Here is a 20,137-nt window from a genome sequence, read left to right as displayed (position 1 = left end):
TCATCTAAAATTCCATTGATCACAGGGCTTAAACGCCGAATCTTCTGGGACTCATGCGAGTCTTGAAAATCTGGAATCAACCGCCTATTGCTTAGAATAACAAGCATGAATAATATGAGTTCACTCTGCCACAATCAGAACTGAAAAAGATCTTTTGAGTGTGAGTTTCTTTTTAAAATGACAATTAACTTGTAAAGAGAAAATGAAAATCTAAACTTTTGGATCATAAATCTAAATGTTGTTTTGAAATATCAACAACTCTTAAAAAAAGTTAAAGTATATTTTTGTTCCTTTAACTTTACGTAAGATTTTAATTTTGTACTTTAACATTATAGATTATATTTTTAGTTTGTTAACCGTAAAACTTTTAACAAAGAAAAAAATGATGATATTGAGATCTTGAATGCTGAAATAACATTCTTAAATGTTAATATACGAAGTTTAATAACTATGATTGTTACAAAAAAAATTATCATATAAGATTTTAGTGTTAAAAATATACTTTTTAAAGTTAAAGGACCAACTTAAAGTCTTGTATAAAGTTAAAGAACCAATTATATAATTCTGCCTTTGAAAAATGAGGAACATGATATAAGGACACTTAAATATTTTAAAGATTGATTTGGGCATTTTAATTGTTTTAGAATAAAAGACTAACAACTTAATTTCTTTTAAACAGTTCAAATTAGTCGTTGCATTCATACATGGACGGAGCCTTAACTTGCATCATGCATTTGATTTAGGAAGCAACAAACAGAAAAATGAAATCATTACAACACTGCTGATGAATTTGTGTAGAAATAAAAGTTATTATGAAAAATAACTTTAGATTTAAATAGATAGAAGTATAACTTTATAACCAACCTGGAGTTGCAGCATATTCCCATTCAGCGGAATTTTTGAAGCTTTATGGCGACAATAACATAGATTCGATCAACCACACCATTAAAAAATCGAAAATAAGAGTGCCTCCATGCTCTGTTCAGGACTAGTGAACCACAAACTACCCAGAATCCTACAGCAAAGCCAACTCCCATTCCAAGATACAATGAATTCAAAAAACCATCATCCTCATTTTCTTCAACTTTCTCTGTATTATCTGGTATTGTGCAGTGCTTTTGAAGAGGAGGCCCACAAAGATCAAGATTTCCGGCGTAACTCCATGCATTAAAACTCTGAAGCTGAGTGCCCAGCGGAATTTGGCCGCTGAAATGGTTGTACGACAGATTCAAAACATCGAGAAAAGATAGACCGGACATGCTCTGAGGAATATTCCCATGAAGATTGTTGTGGGACAAATCAAGAGATTCTAGATCTTTCATCTCTCCAATCTGCTCTGGTATCTCTCCTATCAAATAATTGTAGGACAAGTTCAGTGATTGTAACTCGGTGAGCTTGAACAACTGTACAGGAATTTCTCCTGATAGCTTATTAGCTGATAGGTCAATACTTCTCACGAACTTTAGAGTTTTCCCATACTCTAATTGTTGACCCTTTGTGTGCAAATCAATTTTCATGAATTCTTTTGCAGTCTTAAAGAAATTATTTGATACTTGACCGTATAAAAATTTTCAAGTGAAGGCAAACGGTCGCGTTGTGTAGACAGTGAGGGATTGATCCAGAAAATTCATTATTAGCAAGGTCCAATATCGTCAAGTTCAAGAGACAACATAGTTGTGGCGGAATGTTCCCCGTAAATTGATTGGATCTCAATTTTAGAATTGATATATCTTGGGGCATCCATGTTTGTATACCTCCAGAGAAGTTATTTCCTTCTAAATTGAGAAGCACCAAAGACATGCAATTATTGAAAGTCGAAGGTATATCACCAAAAAATCTATTATTACGTAGATCTAGCGCGTTTAAGAGAGGTAATGATGAACCCATCATGGGTGGAACTCGACCGGTCAACTGATTATTCCCCAAGTATAAGTCAGACAAGTTCCCCAATTTGTTCCAACAATCTGGAAGTTTTTGAGTGAGATAATTATTTGATAGGTCCAAATACAGTAAATAGTTGTGACACAATAAAGTATCTAAAGGTCCCGAGAAATAGTTGTGAGATAAATCCAAAGCTTCGACCAAATTTGATACTCGAGGAAGCCTTCCTTTAAATTTATTAGATGACATAAATATTTTCAAATCTGTCTGCCCTGCTCTAATTGAGGCGGCAGACTCATTTTGGCCAAGAATGTTTGGGAGCGGACCACTCAAGTGGTTGAAGCTAATATCTAAATAGTCTAATAAAGCTGATGCGTTTAGGAGATTAGAAGGAATGGAACTGTGAAACAAGTTATTAGATAGATCAAGGAGTTCTAGTCTATCAAGCTGGCCAAGCCACTCAGGTATTGACCCCTTGAGTTTGTTGTTAGATAGATCTAACTGCCTCAGATTTCGATAGCCTGAAAGATCTGGAATTTGACCTCTCAAATTGCATTGACTGAGTCGAAGATCAAAGCCAACATGATCTTTGCTAAGATTGAACAACCATTTAGGTAATCCAAATGCAAAATCATTCAGACTAAGATCAAGAGATGAAAGTGAGGTAAAATTGGCAGGCTGGAAAGACAGAATAGAGGTGGTCAAATTACAATCATCCAAATATAAACTCTCCAGAGGCAGCGAGGCCAATGATTGAACCCAATTGGTTTCACTAGGAAGATGAATGCCACTGAGGTCGAGAGATGTCAGGGAAGGAAGTCGAGAGAGCCAATAATGAAGATTATCAGTGTGGAGATGAATATTGTATGATAAACTCAGATAATAAAGCTTAGAAGAATTGGGTAGCAAATGGGTATGAGTTGCAACAGAATTATTGATAGGCGCCATGCTTATGCGTTCAAAGTCATTGCCGTCCAAATACAGCAATTTGAGAGATTCAATAGCAAGTAAAGAAGATAAGTTGATTTCACCTCTCAGTGATTCTGAATGATTGGTGCTTATTGGATCAACATAATAGTCTCTCTCGTCCGACAGCAAAAGGTTAACGACTCTGTTGTTGGTATCACACCGAACTCCATGCCATTGGCAGCAATCTGGGAGAGTGGACCAAGAAGAGAGGCGGTTGGAGGGATCAACAACGCCTTGTTTGAAGCTTAAAAGTGAACGTCGGTCCCTCTCATGGCAGCAAGTGATTGTGTTGAATCTCACTGCACATAGCAACGCCAACAGAATCAGAGACATTTGTGACGTCCGACGAAGAATCATCATGAAACTGTTTCTTGAAGTGGTGAAGGAGGGACCTAAACGGTTCCTTGAAATATTTATATAAGCACCTGTGGATTTTTTTTTTAATTTTAATTTTTTTTTAAATTTACATGAAGTTTCATTTTAGTACTTTAAATTTAAAAACATATTTTCAGTTATTTAGTTCTAAAACCATTAACAAAAAATAATAATATTGGGATTTTAAATATTAATAAGAATTCTAAAATTTAATACTCCTCCGGTCCTAATTATAAGACCCAATTGACTTATTTGAGAGATTAAGGAAGTAAGTTAAGTTGGTTATTTATAATAAATAAGTGTTGTTATTCCTAAAATATCCTTGCTAATTAAGTATATTGGCTAAAACTATCATTAGAAGGATTATCTTGGAAAAAATGCATAAATATAAGAGAGAAATGAATTGGGTCTTATAATTAGGACCAAATAAAAAGTCAAATTGGGTCTTATAATAAGGACCGGAGGAGTATAATTTTCAAAACAATCATACTTATTACAAAAGATTATCATTTAAAACTAACGATTATTAGATGACTAAAACTATACTTTTTAAATTTAATTAAAGGACTAAACTAAAATTATGTATATAGTTAAAGCATTAGACATATTCTTTAGCCATTAATTTTTTTATAGAAAATTTTACATTAAATTGTTTTTTTCCTAATTAAAAATAAATTGCGTGATTTTTTTCCCTTCAGTTATTAAGACAAATTTCTCTTTATTCTCAAAATCTATAAAACTATGCCAAACAAAAAACATAAAATACAAGAACTTGTTCTAAATGTTTTTTAAGATTTAGTTCTTCCCATTTTCATGATAAGTTGATTTTGAAGGTGGATGGGAGGTTTGCATGATTTAAAACAAAAAAATATTGAAGGAGAATGATAAAATTAAATCTTTTTTCTTTTTTTTGGGAGTAAGGCTGATAAAAGCACTTAAAATAGAATGAAAGTTATAAAATTTTTGCAAAATTTAAAAGAATTTACATTAATGCTCAAAAATAGAAGGAAAAACTCTACAATTTTCTCAAAAATATTTGTATAGCTTACTCCTTTAATTTTTTTAAAAGAGAATAGATGGAGATTGATATGAAGTTTTTTTTTATTTAAAAAAAAAAAGAGAATAGAAGGAGATTGATATGAAGGTTTATAAAAGCACTTAAAAATAAAATGAATATTTGTATAATTTCAGCAAAATTTAAGAGACTTTACATTTAGTTCTCAAAAATAGAAGAAAAATATCCTTTTAATTTTCTCAAAATACAAAATATATGTCTAAAGGTTACTTTCTTGATTTTATTTTCTTGACCAATTCACAGAAGTTTTCCAATATTTTTTCCAAGTCTTCTCACCTTTTTTTTTTCCCCTCCCAGTCTTTGCCTCAAATCCCGTTGCTTTTCAGTTATGACTTTTTTCTCAGGAAATTGCTATGAAATGGGTAAATAGTTAATACCCATCGAACACGAAACGCTACAAGTGATTCGCTATTCTTTGTGCAATTAATAAAATATTTCTAAACGCTAAAATATTAAGTTTAATTTTTTAAAAATAATAATAATTGGCATACAAAATTATTATGTGAGACCTAAGATTTTATTAAATTAGGATTAGAAGGTTAAAGATATTTTATAAAATTAGGAGACCAAACTAAAATTTTATTTCAAGTCAGATGACTAAATATACTTTTTTTTTTTTACCAAAGATTAAATATACACTCTTATAATTTTTCATCACTAAAATCTTCCCTGCCGAGTGAACCTGAAAGTATTTCCCAGCATGTGTTTTAATGTGTGTGTCTGTGTGTGTGAGAGAGAGAGAGAGAGAGAGAGAGAGAGAGAGAGAGAGAGAGAGATACTTCAATAAAGTTGATCGATTTCATTAAAGAAAAAGAAATGTAAATTCTGAAATATATGATATGAATTCTAAATCGTTGGGGGGACAAGACTATGAAGTCTGAATGTAAATACTAAAATTTGTATTTATTTGAAAAGGAATACTAGGGGAATCATATACGTATCATGAAATTTGTAATGCTATTAACAAATTCGGTATAACAATTAACAATAAGTTGTCTAAAAATTTTAAAAAATAGCACTTTTGCGACTTTAATAACACGATTAACAAGTTCTATAATACTATTAGTACAAAATAATATATTAAATATGAAATTTGATTTTTTTAACTTAAATATTATCCTCTTACTTTTAGACGTTAAAATGTTTATTTTGAACGAATTTTAATTATTTAATTAAATTGAACCGTTTGGTTTTATTAAGAATATTTGTTCCCTTGGAATCCAAACCATTCTAAAATAGAAATCTTGTTCTTCTTAAATAAATAATTAATATCTATATTGTTTTTTTTTGTGCTTTTTCCAAAATTATATTATATAAACTTAATTAGTCTTCATATATAATGACGTTCTCATATGTGTTTAACTTGCTTTTTGGCTGTGTTTAAGCTTTTTGAGGCCCTACTGATCGATCTTTATTATTTTATATAGCTTCATGAATTTTTTAAGAATCTTCAGCAGTTCCCATTGCTTTTGAATTACCTTTTCTCAAGAAATTGCTGTGAAATGAGTAATAATTGTATAATGCCCCGTCCACCGCCTTTTTGAATTGCTATGAATTACTCCTGATCAGTTCTCATTGCTTTTGAATTATTTGTTTTTATCTGCGTTAAGACTGAATTATACTAGCTTTGATATCTAATATAAGAATTAGTTTGATTTTCATTTGGATCCTAAATATAAGACTCAAATCCATTTTATCTCTTATATTTATCTATTTATTTCAAAACAGTCATTGTAATAGTCACATATATTAAAGATTCTATCAAATCCTAGTTCTAGTAATTGGTATTCTAGGGAATTTAACTTATATTTATTACAAATAACTAACTTAACAAACCTTTTTAATTTACTCAAATTAGTTAACTAACTTTTATACTTCTCCAGTCCTTAATATAAGACCTATTTAACTAATTTGATTAGATTAAAAAAGTTAGGTAAGTTAGTTAATTATAAGAAAAAATAAATTGCGTGATTTTTTCCCCTCAGTTATTAAAACATATTTCTCTTTATTCTCAAAATCTATAAAAATATTCCAAGCAAAACAAAACATAAAATACAAGGACTTGTTCTAAATGTTTTTGAAGATTTAGTTCTTTCCATTTTCATGACACGTTAATTTTGAAAGTGGATAGGAGGTTTGTATGATTTAAAAGAAAAAAAAAATTGAAGAAGACTGATATAGTTAAATCTCTCTTTTTTTTTTTTTTTTTTGAGGAAGGCTGATAAAAGCACTTAAAAATAGAATGAAAGTTAGTAAAATTTTAGCAAAATTTAAAAGGATTTACATTAATGCTCAAAAGTAGAAGGAAAAAATCTACAATTTTCTCAAAAATATTTGTATAGCTTAACCTTTTATTTTTTTTAAAGATCTCTTTTCCAAAAGTCTTGCAACCTTTTTTTCCCAAGTATTCCGACCTTATTTCCCACGTCTTTGCCCCACATCACACTCAATTGCAGTCTCTATGTTAGTTTTCTGAAGTCTAATAATTTCAATCTTATTTAATGGCTGGTGTTGATAAATCAATGAATCACTACCATTACCTATATAAGCTCAAACCAACACCACAAAAATCTTAGGGATAAGATCACACAAGAGGCTCATGCTTGAAAAGTTTTTTTTTTAATTTTAAAACAATATATTTGACCTCGTCAAAAGTTATAAGTGATTTATGCAAGGACTAAATTTTTTAAGACAAAGTACAATAGATTTTTTTTTTCCTGATAGAGAAGAAAAGGGAAGAAAACTTTACTAGAAAAAAGCAAAAAACGAAAGGAAAACAAAAAGAAGTTAGGATCTCCAATCCCCTTTAACAAGCTAGAGAGAAGGTCGATTGATCAAATAGATATTGTCATTAAGTTATTATAACAGTAATTATTTGTTATAATGGTTGTAAATTTGTGCTCTCTCTTTCTTTTTCTCTCTATGGTTTTTCCCCCTATGACTTAAACTTGTGATCTGTTATTTGTGAGTCATTTTTTATTCTTTTAAAAAATTAATACTCTTCCGGTCCTTAATATAAGACCCATTTAACTAATTTGATTAAATTAAGAAAGTTAGATAAATTAGTTAATTATACGAAAAATGACACATTTTTCCTAAAACACCATAATCATCTTTCTTAATACTCCCTCTCCCTCTTTTACCTGATTATGGTTGAGGGAGTATTTATAGGGGTAATTTAGAGAAAATTAATAAATATAAGAAAGGGGTCTTATATTTAAGACTAAAACTAACTTGAGAATTGGGTCCTATATTAAGGACCGGAGGAGTACAAGGTTACTTCAAATATCCCTTCTTTTAATTATTTAGTGTATTAGAATTTTGAGAGACACATCGCACATATACTCAACCAATAAGAGTAATTTTAAAAAAATACCCGAAAAAACCAATGTTGAAATCTTATTAGAACTAAAATAATGACTTCAATAAGCTTCCATATTTAGAAGATGAGTAAATATGTGTTAAGTTATCAGGTTTTCCCCCTCAAAATTAATTTTTTGTGGAATAAGTACCAATCAAGTCATCTTGTCAAGTCTGTCCACCCTTTTCTACAACTCCACCAACCAAGCCAAGGGTGTCTGGTTTACAATAAAAATTTTTTAAAAATATTTTCATATAAATCAAGACAAAATTTTTTTTACATATTTTTCTGTATTTTGTAAAATTATTTTTAAAATTATGATTTAGTTTCTACCTAAATACCTGTTAAGTCAATTTGTTTGTGATAGGTCAAGTCTTTGGACCTTCCTTTTATTATTATTATTATTCCAAGTATTGTGAAATAGATGCTGATCAAGTAAAAGGCGTTATACTAATTATCAAGATCTTTGAAATTTTCAAAGTCGTTTTACTTGTCATCGGCAAGAATGTCTCTTATCACTCCCTCCTTCCCTTTATATAAGTAATATTAGAGCTCATCACATAGATCAAAATATTAGTTAAAATCAGTTAAAGATAATAAATATGTAGAAATTAGAAGTTCTTTCTTTAAAATATCCTTATTTATGGGGGGAGAGAGTATAAGAGAGAGTGTGAGAAAATTATTATAATAAAAAGAATTATGAAAGAGAGAGAATGTGTGATAAAAAAATGATGGTTTGGAAAATGAGATAATAAATATATTGAATATTAAAATAAATAATCAATAAGGGTAAAATAGAGAATTCACTACAAAAATTCAAGACAATTTGTAAATGTTGCTTATATTTAGAGACAAAAAAAAAAGATGATGGTTGTTGCTTATAAAAAGGGATGGAGGAAGTACTTTTTAAATGTTGTTTTCATCTGTTTTAATATTATTGATTAAATTAATTTTTCTGATAATTAAACGGAGGGTAAAATAGAAAATTCGCTATAAAAATTTAAAATAACTTGCAAATGTTTCTCATATTTAGGGATAAGAAGAAGATAGTGGTTGTTACCTATAAAAAGGAACAGATGAAGTACTTTTTAAACGTGGTTTTCATCTATTTTAATATTGTTGATTAAATTAATTTTTCTGATAATTAATTTGACCCAATTTCAAATCTTAAATTTCTATAATTTAACGTTCTTGTTTTTTTTTTTTTTGGTACTTGTATAATTTAGCAATTTGAAACTAAACTGTATTCATTATCTTTTTCGTGGCCTTGAAGAAAATAGATCATTTCTTAGCATCTGTAACGTGTTGTGTTTTTCCGTCTTTCACTATAACATAGAAATTGTAAATAAAAATTGCCCAAAATGGAAATTGGAATAAAACTGTACATTCCATGATCAATATTGTGATAATTAAAGAAACTTCAAGATTAAACATTACAATAAACGGGTGCTTAGGTTGAAAAAGGAAAATATAATTTTGCCATTAGTACAGCTTACTCTTTTTTATTTATTATTCTCTGAAATGACCTTTTCCCAAGGGTCTTGTAGCTTCTTTTCCAAGTCCTCCCAATCTTATTTCCCACGTCTTTGCCCAAATCACACTCAATTGCGGTCTCTATGTTAGTTTTGTGAAGTCTTCTAATAATTCCAATCTTATTTAATGGGTGGGGTGTGATAAATCAATGAGTCACTACCATTGCCCATGGCTCAAACCAACACCACAAAAATTTTTGGTATAGGACCACACTAAGTGATTCATCCTTGAAAAGTCTTTTCTATTTTTAATTTTTTTAATTTTGAAATATAATATTTGAACTCGTCAAAAAGTATGAAAGTTTTATGTAAGGACTACGTTTTTTTAAGACATAAAGTACAATAGATTTTTTGTTTTTAAATGAATGGAGAAGAAAGGGGAACAAAACTACAAAAACAAGAAAACGAAAGGAAAGTAGAAAGAAATCAAGAATCCCAATTCCCCTTATAACAAGCTAGAGAAGGCCGATTGATCAAAGACATATTCTCATTAAGTTGTTACACGTATAATAGTAATTATTATTTTGTTTGTAAACTTGTGCTCTCTCTTTTTTTTCTGTTTTTTAATATAACTTAAATTTGTGATCTCTTATTTGTAAGTCATTTTAATTTTTTTTAAATCAATACAAGATTATTTTAGAAAATATGAATCACTAATTTTATTGTTAAAAATATGATTAAAAAATAAACAAAGAATTACCATAATATTAGTATCTAATTGTATACACCACAGCTGATAAGCCGACATAGTAATTTATTTTTATTTTGGTTTTTGGTCCATATAATTTTAAACCGTGAGTTTTAATTTGTCCTTAAGATTTCTTTCTATGTAAAATATTAATCCCCAAATTTTAATAAGAATTTAAATCATTTTGTCTTTTTAAGAGATAAAATGAAGCCTTCAATAAGTTTTATATTTAGAACATGGGGAAATATGTGCCAAGTTTCCCGGTTTTCCCAGCAAAATTAATCTTGTGGAATAACAATTTGTTTAGAAACTCTTATTCAGCACAACCAAAACCACGTAGCAGAGAAAACAATCAACGTGCCTATTAATACTAGTGTGTGTTTACATTATTAATTAATAACAGTTAGTTGGGCTACAAGTTAAACGACTACCTTTAGTTCTTAATATAAAATTGGTTTGATATTTATTTTAGTCATAAATATAAAATCTCAATCCATTTTATCTCTCATATTATCTATTTTTATTAAGGTAATTCTTATAATAGTTGTACTTGTTAAAAATTTCATTAAATAATAATTCTATATAATATATATGATTATATAAATAAGATAATCATGCCTATATTTAGTACCCAATAATAATTGGATTATGCTTGTCTCTAACAAGAGGATAAGAGAATCAGACCCACACTTAATACTCAAGAATATTTATGCTTAGTTAAAAAAAAAAAATCCTCCATCTCCGGAAGGTTCATACAAGTACAAGGAAGCTGGCTTATGGTCCAAAAAACAAAATCTCTATCTCCAGAGGGTTCATACAAATACAAGGAAGCTGGCTTGTGGTCCAAAAAGCAAAATCTCTATCTCTAGAAGGTTCATACAAATACAAGGAAGCTCGCTTGTGGTCCAAATACCAAAACTTGTTCTTTCTTCTTTTTTTTCTGACCCTTTTTTAACCTTCGTGAATTTGGATTTGTATTTTTCTGACCCGAGGATTTTGGGCCCACGAACAATAGAACGAACGCGGAAGCCCATTTGCAATTTTGGTAAAATGGGTCAAAGTTTTGAAAAATAAAATCATTAACATATGGGTTTTCTTTCTAGTTTAATACTTTAATTCATCATCAATGGCAAGCGTAATAATATTTTTACTCATTTTAAAATACACATTAAATAATATTTGTTTCAAAATTTATCAGGATTCTTTAAATTATATGTTGTTGTCAAAAAGTTGGACCAGCAAAGACAAGAAACTTACACTGGCAATTTTTTGTCTTGTTACTACAATATAAAATCTCCGGTTGATGTGTAAAAGAAGTTAATTTAAAACTAGTTTATCTTAAGACGCACATATCACATTCTACAAATCATAATGAGAACAACACACTTCAAATTATAAAATCTTTCAAACTTGGCAGATTAACTAATAATAATTAATTGGACACACCAAATTCATATGAACAACCAAATCAAGCATACCTCACAAAATCCGAAGAAAACACATTATTGTACTAACAGCTTACAACATTTGAACACTTGGAGCTGCCACACTAGAGCTTCACCCTAACTTCCATCAACCAAATGACATAAGTACCCATGCTTTGGGGATGGATGCCACTCTAGAACAAACATGTATATATACTACTAGTTTACTGCTAACACAATCACCACATAAGAATCAAAGTATATATGTATAATTTTAATTTTTTTATTTGGAAACATTTCAAAAATAAAAATAATCTTATATGAGAATGAGTTTTTGCCTCCTTGAATATTATGACAACTAAAAATAAGAAAGTATTAAATCTGGATCACAAGTCCGAATGCTGGCGTTTGATGAAATAATAACTTTAAAGATGTACATGTAGCTCTATGAAGTTTTAAGGAAGGAATATAATCACAAAAAATTTTCACAAACAAGTGAACATGGACTTGTTATAATTTTTTGCACCAAACTTGTTATTATATGTTGATTATTTACTGTAGGACTTTTTGACAGTTATATTCATTTCTTGGGACCTTATAATAATTTTCCCTAAATTTAAGTTGGACACAATTTAAAAATTTAAAAATAGGAAATCAATAAATTTTAATTTGACTAAAACAGTTGAAATTCACTTGTATCAAGCTTTTGATTTATTGAGCCACAAAAGGACAGGAAAGTCGTTACATTTCGGATGAATATGCTAAGAAATAAGAATCACATTAGAAGAAAACTTTGAACTTAAATAAAGGGAGGGAAAACTTCATAATCGACCTTGTGTTCTCTCATATTCTGTTTCAGTCGAATCTTCGAAGTTTTACGGCCACAATGACAGAGATTTGATTAGTCACAGCATAAAAGAATTGAAAATAAGAGTGCTTCCATGCTCTGTTCAGGATGAGAGAACCACAAACTAGCCAAAATCCCAAGCAAAACTAACTCCCATTCCAAGATACAATCACTTTAAAAAAGCATCATCCTCATTTCTTCAACTTTCTCTATATTGTCTGATTTTTCTAGTATTGTGCAGTTTTTGAAGAGGAGGTCCACAAAGCTTAGGATTTCCAACGTAACTCCATGCATCAAAACTCTAAAGCTGAGTGCCCAATGGAATTTGACTGCTGAAATGGGTGTATGACAGATTCAAAACTCTGAGAAAAGATAGACCAGACGTGCTCTGAGGAATATTCCCATGAAGATTGTTATGGATAAATCAAGAGATTCTAGATCTTTCATCTCTTCGATCTACTTTGATATCTCTCCTATCAAATAAGTGTAAGACAAGTTCAAGGATTGTAACTTGGTGAGCTTGAACAATTGTACAGGAATTTCTCTTGAAAGCTTATTAGCTAATAGATCAATACTTCGCACCAACTTTAGATTTTTCTCATATTCTAATTGCTGACCCTTTGTGTGCAATCAATTTTCATGTATTCATGTGGAGTTGGGATACCATCTTTTCATAAGCTAATTCACCAACTAAAACACTAAAATCAAATGCTGATAAAAACCTGGTTATATTGAGTAGACAATGCGGGGTTGATCCTGAAAGTGTGTTATGTGCAACGTCCAATACAATCAAATAAGAGAAGGCACATAGCTGTGGTGGAATGTTGCCCGTAAATTGATTGGATCTCAATCTCACAACTAATAGACTTTGGGGTATCAATGTTGGTATAGTTCTAGAGAAGTTGTTTCCTTCTAAATTAAGCAGCACCAAAGATGTGCAATTATGGAAAGTCCAAAGTATATTGCCAGAAAAGCCGTTATTATGTAGATCTAGCACTTTTAGGCGATGATATAATGAAGAACCCATGGTTGGAGGAACTTGACCAACTAGCTGATTATTCCCGAAGTTTATGTAACGCAAAAAAGTCCAATTGCTCTAACAATCTGGAAGTTCTTGGGTGAGATTATTGCTGGACAGGTTCAAATATTCCAAGGCATACCCATTAGTCTCAGCGTGGCACAATAAAGAAGAAAGAGGTCCTGAGAAAGAGTTGTAAGATAAATCCAAAACTAGGATCGCATCTGATACTTGAGGAAGCTGTCCTTCGAGTTTGTTAGATGACATAAATATGTTCGAACATTTTTGCCACAAGTGCGATATATCCCTGCTAATTGAGTTGTGAGACTTATTTTTGGGAGTGCACAACTCAAGTCATTGAAGCTAATATCTAATTCGAGTAAAGATGATATGTTTAGGAGATTAAAAGGAATAGAGCTATTAAGCGAATTATTAGACAGATCAAGTACAATTAACTGATCAAGCTGGCCAGGCCAATTAGGTATGGATCCTTTGAGTTTGTTGTTAGATAGATCTAAGCGCATCAGATTTTGATAGCCTGAAAAATCTGGAATTTGACCTCTCAAATTGCATTGATTGAGATAAAATTTGGAAGTCCAAGTCTTCTGACCTTCTTTCCCAAGTTGTTCCCCCAAATCTAAGTCTATCACTTTCAATGTCTCTGGAACCACGATACACTTAAATCTGCCCATTGATCAATGGAACTCACAGAGCTGCGTCCACTACAAAAAAATAGACTTTACGCGACGACTTTCGGCGGTGACAAAAAAAGTCGCCGCTGAAACCAAGACTTTCAGCGGCGACAAAAGTGTCGCCGCCGAAAGTGGACTTTCAGCGGCGACTTTTTTAGTCGCCGCTGAAAGTGTCGCCGCCGAAAGTCTTGGTTTCAGCGGCGACTTTTTTTGTCGCCTCCGAAAGTGGACTTTCAGCGGCGACTTTTTTAGTCGCCGCTGAAAGTTCGCCATTGAAACTCAGCCCTTTAACTCTAACACCATGCGTTTTATTAGTAAAAAATACTGATATTAAAATTTTAAATATTGACAAAACATTCATAAATGCTGATATATTAAATTTAAGGAAAAAATTGAGGTCAAGCTTCTTATGACTATTATATCGAATTCTCAAATCATACTTTTCCATGTATCTTTTTTATATGGGTTGATATTAAAAAAAAAAAACATATGGCAAAATGTAATTGAAAAACTTAATATAATGAATATAAGAAACTTGACATAGGTATTATGTTAAATTTAATTTCTTAAAATTACAATGATTGGTATAAAAAATTACCATTATTTGACATTAGTCATGTTAGGATTGGAGGATTGAAAAGATATTTTATAAAATTAAGAAATCAAACTATTTTTAAAGTTAAAGGATGAAAAATCTACTTTTTTTGCTGCCTTGAATCATAAACTTTGTTGTTGTAAATGAAAAATTTTCCATATCAATCCTTATCTTTAAACATGAATTGGAAAGATAATAAATACCCTCTCACGCCTTTAAAAAAACAGATCATCATCCATGTCAAGTCCTTCTCAACGTTTCCCCTCTCAAGTCTTTGCCTGTAAAATAAATGCCCAACTGAGTCATTACACAGAATCATCAAGTTTTTCAACCTTTTTTTTTTTTTTTGAATTTTTCTTTGCTTGTATGAAACGTGCAGCGGTGCAATCAATAGGTCAAATATTTATCTTCAAATTAAATACTTATGTCTCCCTGTTTTTTACTTGTTCATGTGTTCTGTTTGCTTTGTGTCTTCCCTTGTTGAGTTATATTTGCCAGGGTTTAATGTAGGATTAATATACATTTAGTACCTTATCCTGTATAATTCTCTCATTATCAATCACAAGTTCACTACTTTTATTATATTTTTCATATTCCTTAAATTAAAGTCATGTCAACTAATTAACTCCACCCTTAATTATGAAAGTTTACAAATTACTTTTTAGATAACTAGTTCTTCCTTCAAGTATGAACTATAGAAACAGTTTATGACCTTTGGATGTTTGGATTGGATCTATTTGAATCCTGTGAAAGAATTGTTTTGGAAAAGTGCCTTATGTCCCACTTGTTAGCTTGTAAGGTTTTGCCTAATGCTTTTAGTTTTACTCTGTTATGAAGGTAATGAAAAACTAATTTAAAAGCTTAAAAAATTTCCATGCACATCATATTCCTTGTTAAGTCTTCTAAAAAAAAAAAAGTCTTTCAACCTTTTTCATTGACATTTGTGTGTGTGTGACATAAATGCATCCAATACACATACTTATTACGTTTGAATTAAGTTAAGAATAAGTAAGAAATATGGACTTTGCCAATATAATGAATCCTCAATGGTTCTGTCTATGACATGCCAACTTTGTACAATACCGATCTTAATGTGTAGTCCAAGTTAATTCATCCTCAGATGTCACATTTCTACGAATCATGAATGTCATAATAAGAATAGCATACTTCAAATCAAAATAATATCTTTCAAACTCCTTTTTTTTTTTTAATTGAGGAACAACAATACTTGGGAAATTGACTACAACATGAAACCACATCTTGGAAAAATCCAACATACCAAATTTTTCTAAACAGCCAAATCAATCAGTAAGCACAATGACAGACACAAATTACAAAACACCACCGAAAACATCTGAATACTTATTGAGGTTGCCACCATGTACGAAAGCTTCATCCAAACTTCCATCAATCAAGGATCATAAGCAACGACGAGTCTTGAAAATCTGGAATCAACTGCCTATTGCTTTTAGAAATAAGCATGAATGATATGAGTCCGCTCTAACTCTGTCAAAACGGGGGGAAAAGAACAAATCTTTTAGTGTGAGTTTCTTTTTAAAATCACAATTAATTTGTAAAGAGAAAATGAAAAGATAAACTTCTAGGATCATAAATCTAAATGCCGCTTTGGACCAACAACAACTTTTGGAAAACGAGGAACATGAATTTAACTTGGACACTTAAATATTTAAAGATAGATTTGTACATTTTTTAATTGTTTTTGAATGAAAGATTAAGTATTTAATTCATTTTAAACGGTTGAAATTACCCTTTGCATTAATACAAGTGAATGGAGCCTTGCATTATGCATTTGATTTAAGAAGAAAAAAACAGAAACGTGAAATCATTACAACACTGATGAATATGTGTGTAGAAATAAAAATTATTATAAAAAAAAACTTTAAATAGATCATAAAATAACTTTATAACTGACCTGGAGCTGTAGCATATTCCCATTCAACCAAATCTCCGAAGTTTTATGGCCACAGTGACATAGATTTGATCAACCACACCATTAAAAAATCGAAAATAAGTGTGCCTCCATGCTCTGTTCAGGAACAGAGAACCAGAAACTACCCAGAATCCCACAGCAAAGCCAATCCCATTCCAAGATACATTGACTTCAAGAAAGCATCATCCTCATTTCCTTCAACCTGCCCTGTATTGTCTGTTTTCTTTGGTATTGTGCAGTTCTTTTGAAGAGGAGGTCCACAAAGTTCAAGATTTCCAATGTAACTCCAAGCATCAAAGCTCTGAAGCTGAGTGCCCGATGGAATTTGTCCATTCAAGTGGTTGTAAGACAGATTCAAGTCACTTAGGAAAGATAAGCCAGACATGCTCTGAGGAATACTCCCATGAAGATTGTTATGGGAGAAATCAAGAGATTCTAGATTTTTCATCTCTCCGATTAGCTCTGGTATCTCTCCACTTAGATAATTATAAGACAAGTTCAAGGATTGTAACTTGGTGAGCTCGAACATTTGTACAGGAATTTCTCCTGATAGCTCGTTAGCCGATAGATCGATGCTTCGCACGTAGTTTAGATTTTTCTGATACTCTAATTCTTGACCCTTTGTGTGCAAATCAATTTTCATGAAATAATCATGTCTGTAGGGAGCCATTGAATTACTTAATTTTAAGAATCCCTCGTAGCCAACCATTGAATTACCTAATTTTATGGATTCGTCATAGTCAAAAAGTTTTGAAACCAAAGTGGTTATGTTGTTTAGACAATGGGGGATTGATCCTGAAAGCTTGTTATTGGCAAGGTCCAATACGATCAAGTAAGAGAGACTACATAGCTGTGGTGGAATGTTGCCTGCAAATTGATTGGATCTCAATTTCACAACTGCTATATTTTGGGGCATCCATGTTGGTATACTTCCAGAGAAGTTGTTTCCTGCTAAATTGAGCAGCATCAAAGATGTGGAATTTCCGAAAGTCCAAGGTATATCACCTGAAATGCCATTATTATGTAGATCTAGTGCCTCTAGATCATATAATGACAGCCATCGTTGATGGAACTTGACCAACTAGCTGATTATTCCCTAAGTATATTTGAGACAAATGTGTCCAATTGTTCCAACAATCTGGAAGTTCTTGGGTGAGATTGTTATTTGATATGTCTAAATACTTCAAAGTAAACTCATTAGTCTCACCGTGACACAATAAGGAAGATAAAGGTCCTGAGAAATAGTTGTAAGATAAATCCAAAACTTGGACCGAATTTGATACTCGAGGAAGCCTTCCTTCAAATTTATTAAATGACATAGATATTTCCAAAGTTGTCATGGACAAAAAGTCCGATATAGGCCACGCAGACATATTTTGGCCAAGAATGTTTGGGAGCGGACCACTCAAGTTGTTGAAGCTAATATCTAAATATAATAACGAAGCTGATGCATTTAAGAGATTAGAAGGAATGGAACTGTGAAACGAGTTATTAGATAGATCCAGGAGAGCTAGTCCATCAAGCTGGCCAAACCAACCAGGTATCGACCCTTTGAGTTTGTTGTTAGATAGATCTAACAACCACAGATTTCGATAGCCTGAAAGATCTGGAATTTGACCTCTCAAATTGCATTGACTGAGACCAAATCTTTCGAGATGATCTTTGCTAAGATTGAACAACCAATTAGGTAATCCAAATGTAAAATCATTCAGACTAAGATCAAGATATGAAAGTGAGCTAAAATTGGTATGCTGGAAAGACAGAATCGAGGTGGTCAAATTACAATCACGCAAACGTAAATTCCCCAGAGGTAGCGAGGCCAATGATTGAACCCAATTGGTTTCACTAGGAAGACGAATGCCACTGAGGTCGAGAGATGTCAGGGAAGGAAGTCGAGAGAGCCAATAATGAAGATTATCAGCGTGGAGATGAATATTGTATGATAAACTCACATCAGAAAGCTTAGAAGAATTGGGTAGCAAATGAGTATGAGTTGCAACAGAATTATTGATAGGCGCCATGCTTATGCGTTCAAAGTCATTGCCGTCCAACTCCAACCATTCGAGAGATTCAATAGCAAGTAAAGAAGATAAGTTGATTTCACCTCTCAGTAATTCTAAATGATTGTTGATTATTGGATCAAAATAATAGTCTCCGTCGTCCCACAGAGAAAGGCCAACGACTCTGTTGTTGGTATCACAGTGAACTCCATCCCATTGGCAGCAATCTGGGAGAGTGGACCAAGAAGAGAGGCGGTTGGAGGGATCAACAACGCCTTGTTTGAAGCTTAAAAGTGAACGTCGGTCCCTCTCATGGCAGCAAGTGATTGTGTTGAATCTCACTGCACATAGCAACGCCAATAGAATCAGAGACATTTGTGACATCCGATGAAGAATCATCATGAAACTGTTTCTGGAAGTGATGAAGCAGCGATCGAAACGGTTCCTTGAAATATTTATAGAAGCACTTGTGGATTTTTTTTAAATTTTAACTTTTTTTGAGACCATATTAATTTTGCTTAAAGTATATTCAGTCTTTTAAATTTACATGAAGTTTCATTTTTGGTACTTTAAATTTTTAAAAAATATTTTTAGTTATTTAGCTCTAAAACCATTAACAAAAAATAATAATATTAGGATCTGAAATATTGATAAGAACTTCTAAATTGCTAATATATCAATTGAATTTTCAAAATAATCATGATTATGATAAAAAAATTTTAATTAAATGACTAAAAACATACTTTTTAAAATTAATTAAGGGACAAAACTGAAACTTTGTATATAGTTAAAGAATTAAATATATTCTTTAGCCATTAATTGTTTATAGAAAATCTTACTTCCACCTTGCTAAATTTAAAATGAAAAAATAAATTGCGTGATTCTTTTCCTTCAGTTATCGAAACAAATTTCTCTTTATTCTCAAAATCTATAAAAATATTCCAAACAAGACAAAAAAATAAAATACAAGGACTTATTCTAAATGTTTTTGAAGATTTAGTTCTTTCCATTTTCATGATAAGTTGATTTTGAAAGTGGATAGGAGGTTTGCATGATTTAAAAGAGACAAAAAATTGAAGAAGAATGATAAAATTAAATCTTGTTTTTTAGGAAGGCTGATAAAAACACTTAAAAATAGAATGAAAGTTAGTAAAATTTTTGCAAAATTTAAAAAAAAATTACATTAATGCTAAAAAATAGAAGGAAAAAATCTACAATTTTCTCAAAAATATTTGTATAGCTTACTCTTTTTATTTTTTTTAATGACCTCTTTTCCCAAAGTCTTGCAACCTCTTTTTTCCCAAGTATTCCGACCTTATTTCCTACGTCTTTTGCCCAAATCACACTCAATTGCAGTCTCTATATCAATTTTGTGAAGTCTTCTAATAATTCCAATCTTATTCAATGGCTGGTGTATGAGGAATCAATCAATGGCTATCATTACCAATACATATACTAACTCCAACCCTTAATATAAGATTTAGTTGACTAATTTAAAGAAATTAAGAAAATTAATTAGTAAATTATCTTAATGTATTTGTATACTTAAACCAACACCACAAAAATTTTAGAGACAAGATCACACTGAGAGACTCATGCTTGAATTTTTTTTATTTTTTAATTTTAAAATAATAGAGTTGAACTCGTCAAAAAATATAAGTGGTTTATGCAAGGACTAAATTTGTTAAGACAAAGCACAACAGATTTTTTTCCCTGATAGAGAAGAAAA

General features: G+C 31.1%; 3 protein-coding genes and 1 long non-coding RNA gene across 5 annotated transcripts; 1 reads left to right on the top strand and 3 right to left on the bottom strand.

Annotated features, from left to right (window-relative positions):
* Positions 1–1,054: 1,054 nt before the first annotated feature.
* Positions 1,055–2,829, bottom strand: LOC114711647 (leucine-rich repeat receptor-like protein kinase PEPR2). The gene is made up of 2 exons (XM_028896066.1): positions 1,755–2,829; positions 1,055–1,206 (listed from the first exon to the last, which is right to left on the bottom strand). The coding sequence occupies exons 1-2, from the start codon at positions 2,827–2,829 to the stop codon at positions 1,055–1,057; spliced, it is 1,227 nt and encodes a 408-aa protein (XP_028751899.1).
* A 185-nt stretch (positions 2,830–3,014) lies between these two features.
* On the top strand, positions 3,015–15,168 carry LOC114711691 (uncharacterized). Its single transcript, XR_003737157.1, has 3 exons — positions 3,015–3,216; positions 13,766–13,770; positions 15,156–15,168. It is a non-coding gene; the product is annotated as an uncharacterized LOC114711691 (long non-coding RNA).
* Positions 14,142–17,560, bottom strand: LOC114711690 (receptor-like protein EIX2). Of its 2 annotated transcripts, none has more exons than XR_003737156.1 (3): positions 16,391–17,093; positions 15,737–15,963; positions 14,142–14,735 (listed from the first exon to the last, which is right to left on the bottom strand). XR_003737156.1 is itself a non-coding variant. In XM_028896110.1 (3 exons), the coding sequence occupies exons 1-2, from the start codon at positions 17,373–17,375 to the stop codon at positions 16,530–16,532; spliced, it is 807 nt and encodes a 268-aa protein (XP_028751943.1). In that variant the 5' UTR covers positions 17,376–17,560; the 3' UTR covers positions 15,625–15,963; positions 16,391–16,529. The 2 variants fall into 2 exon arrangements, 1 of the variants encoding a protein (XP_028751943.1); XM_028896110.1 differs by lacking the exon at positions 14,142–14,735 and adding an exon at positions 17,110–17,560 and having other exon boundaries at positions 15,625–15,963; positions 16,391–17,070.
* Positions 17,452–18,783, bottom strand: LOC114711646 (receptor-like protein EIX2). Its single transcript, XM_028896065.1, has one exon. It carries the CDS (start codon positions 18,781–18,783, stop codon positions 17,452–17,454), a length of 1,332 nt encoding a protein of 443 aa, XP_028751898.1.
* Between the last annotated feature and the right edge of the window lie 1,354 nt (positions 18,784–20,137).

Source organism: Neltuma alba, unplaced genomic scaffold (genome assembly GCF_004799145.2).
Source record: "Neltuma alba isolate B1F8T4 unplaced genomic scaffold, ASM479914v2 tig00011304_pilon, whole genome shotgun sequence".
NCBI lineage: Eukaryota > Viridiplantae > Streptophyta > Magnoliopsida > Fabales > Fabaceae > Neltuma > Neltuma alba.
Note: the sequence above shows the minus strand (reverse complement) of the source record. Positions and strands in the feature narration are given on the sequence as shown.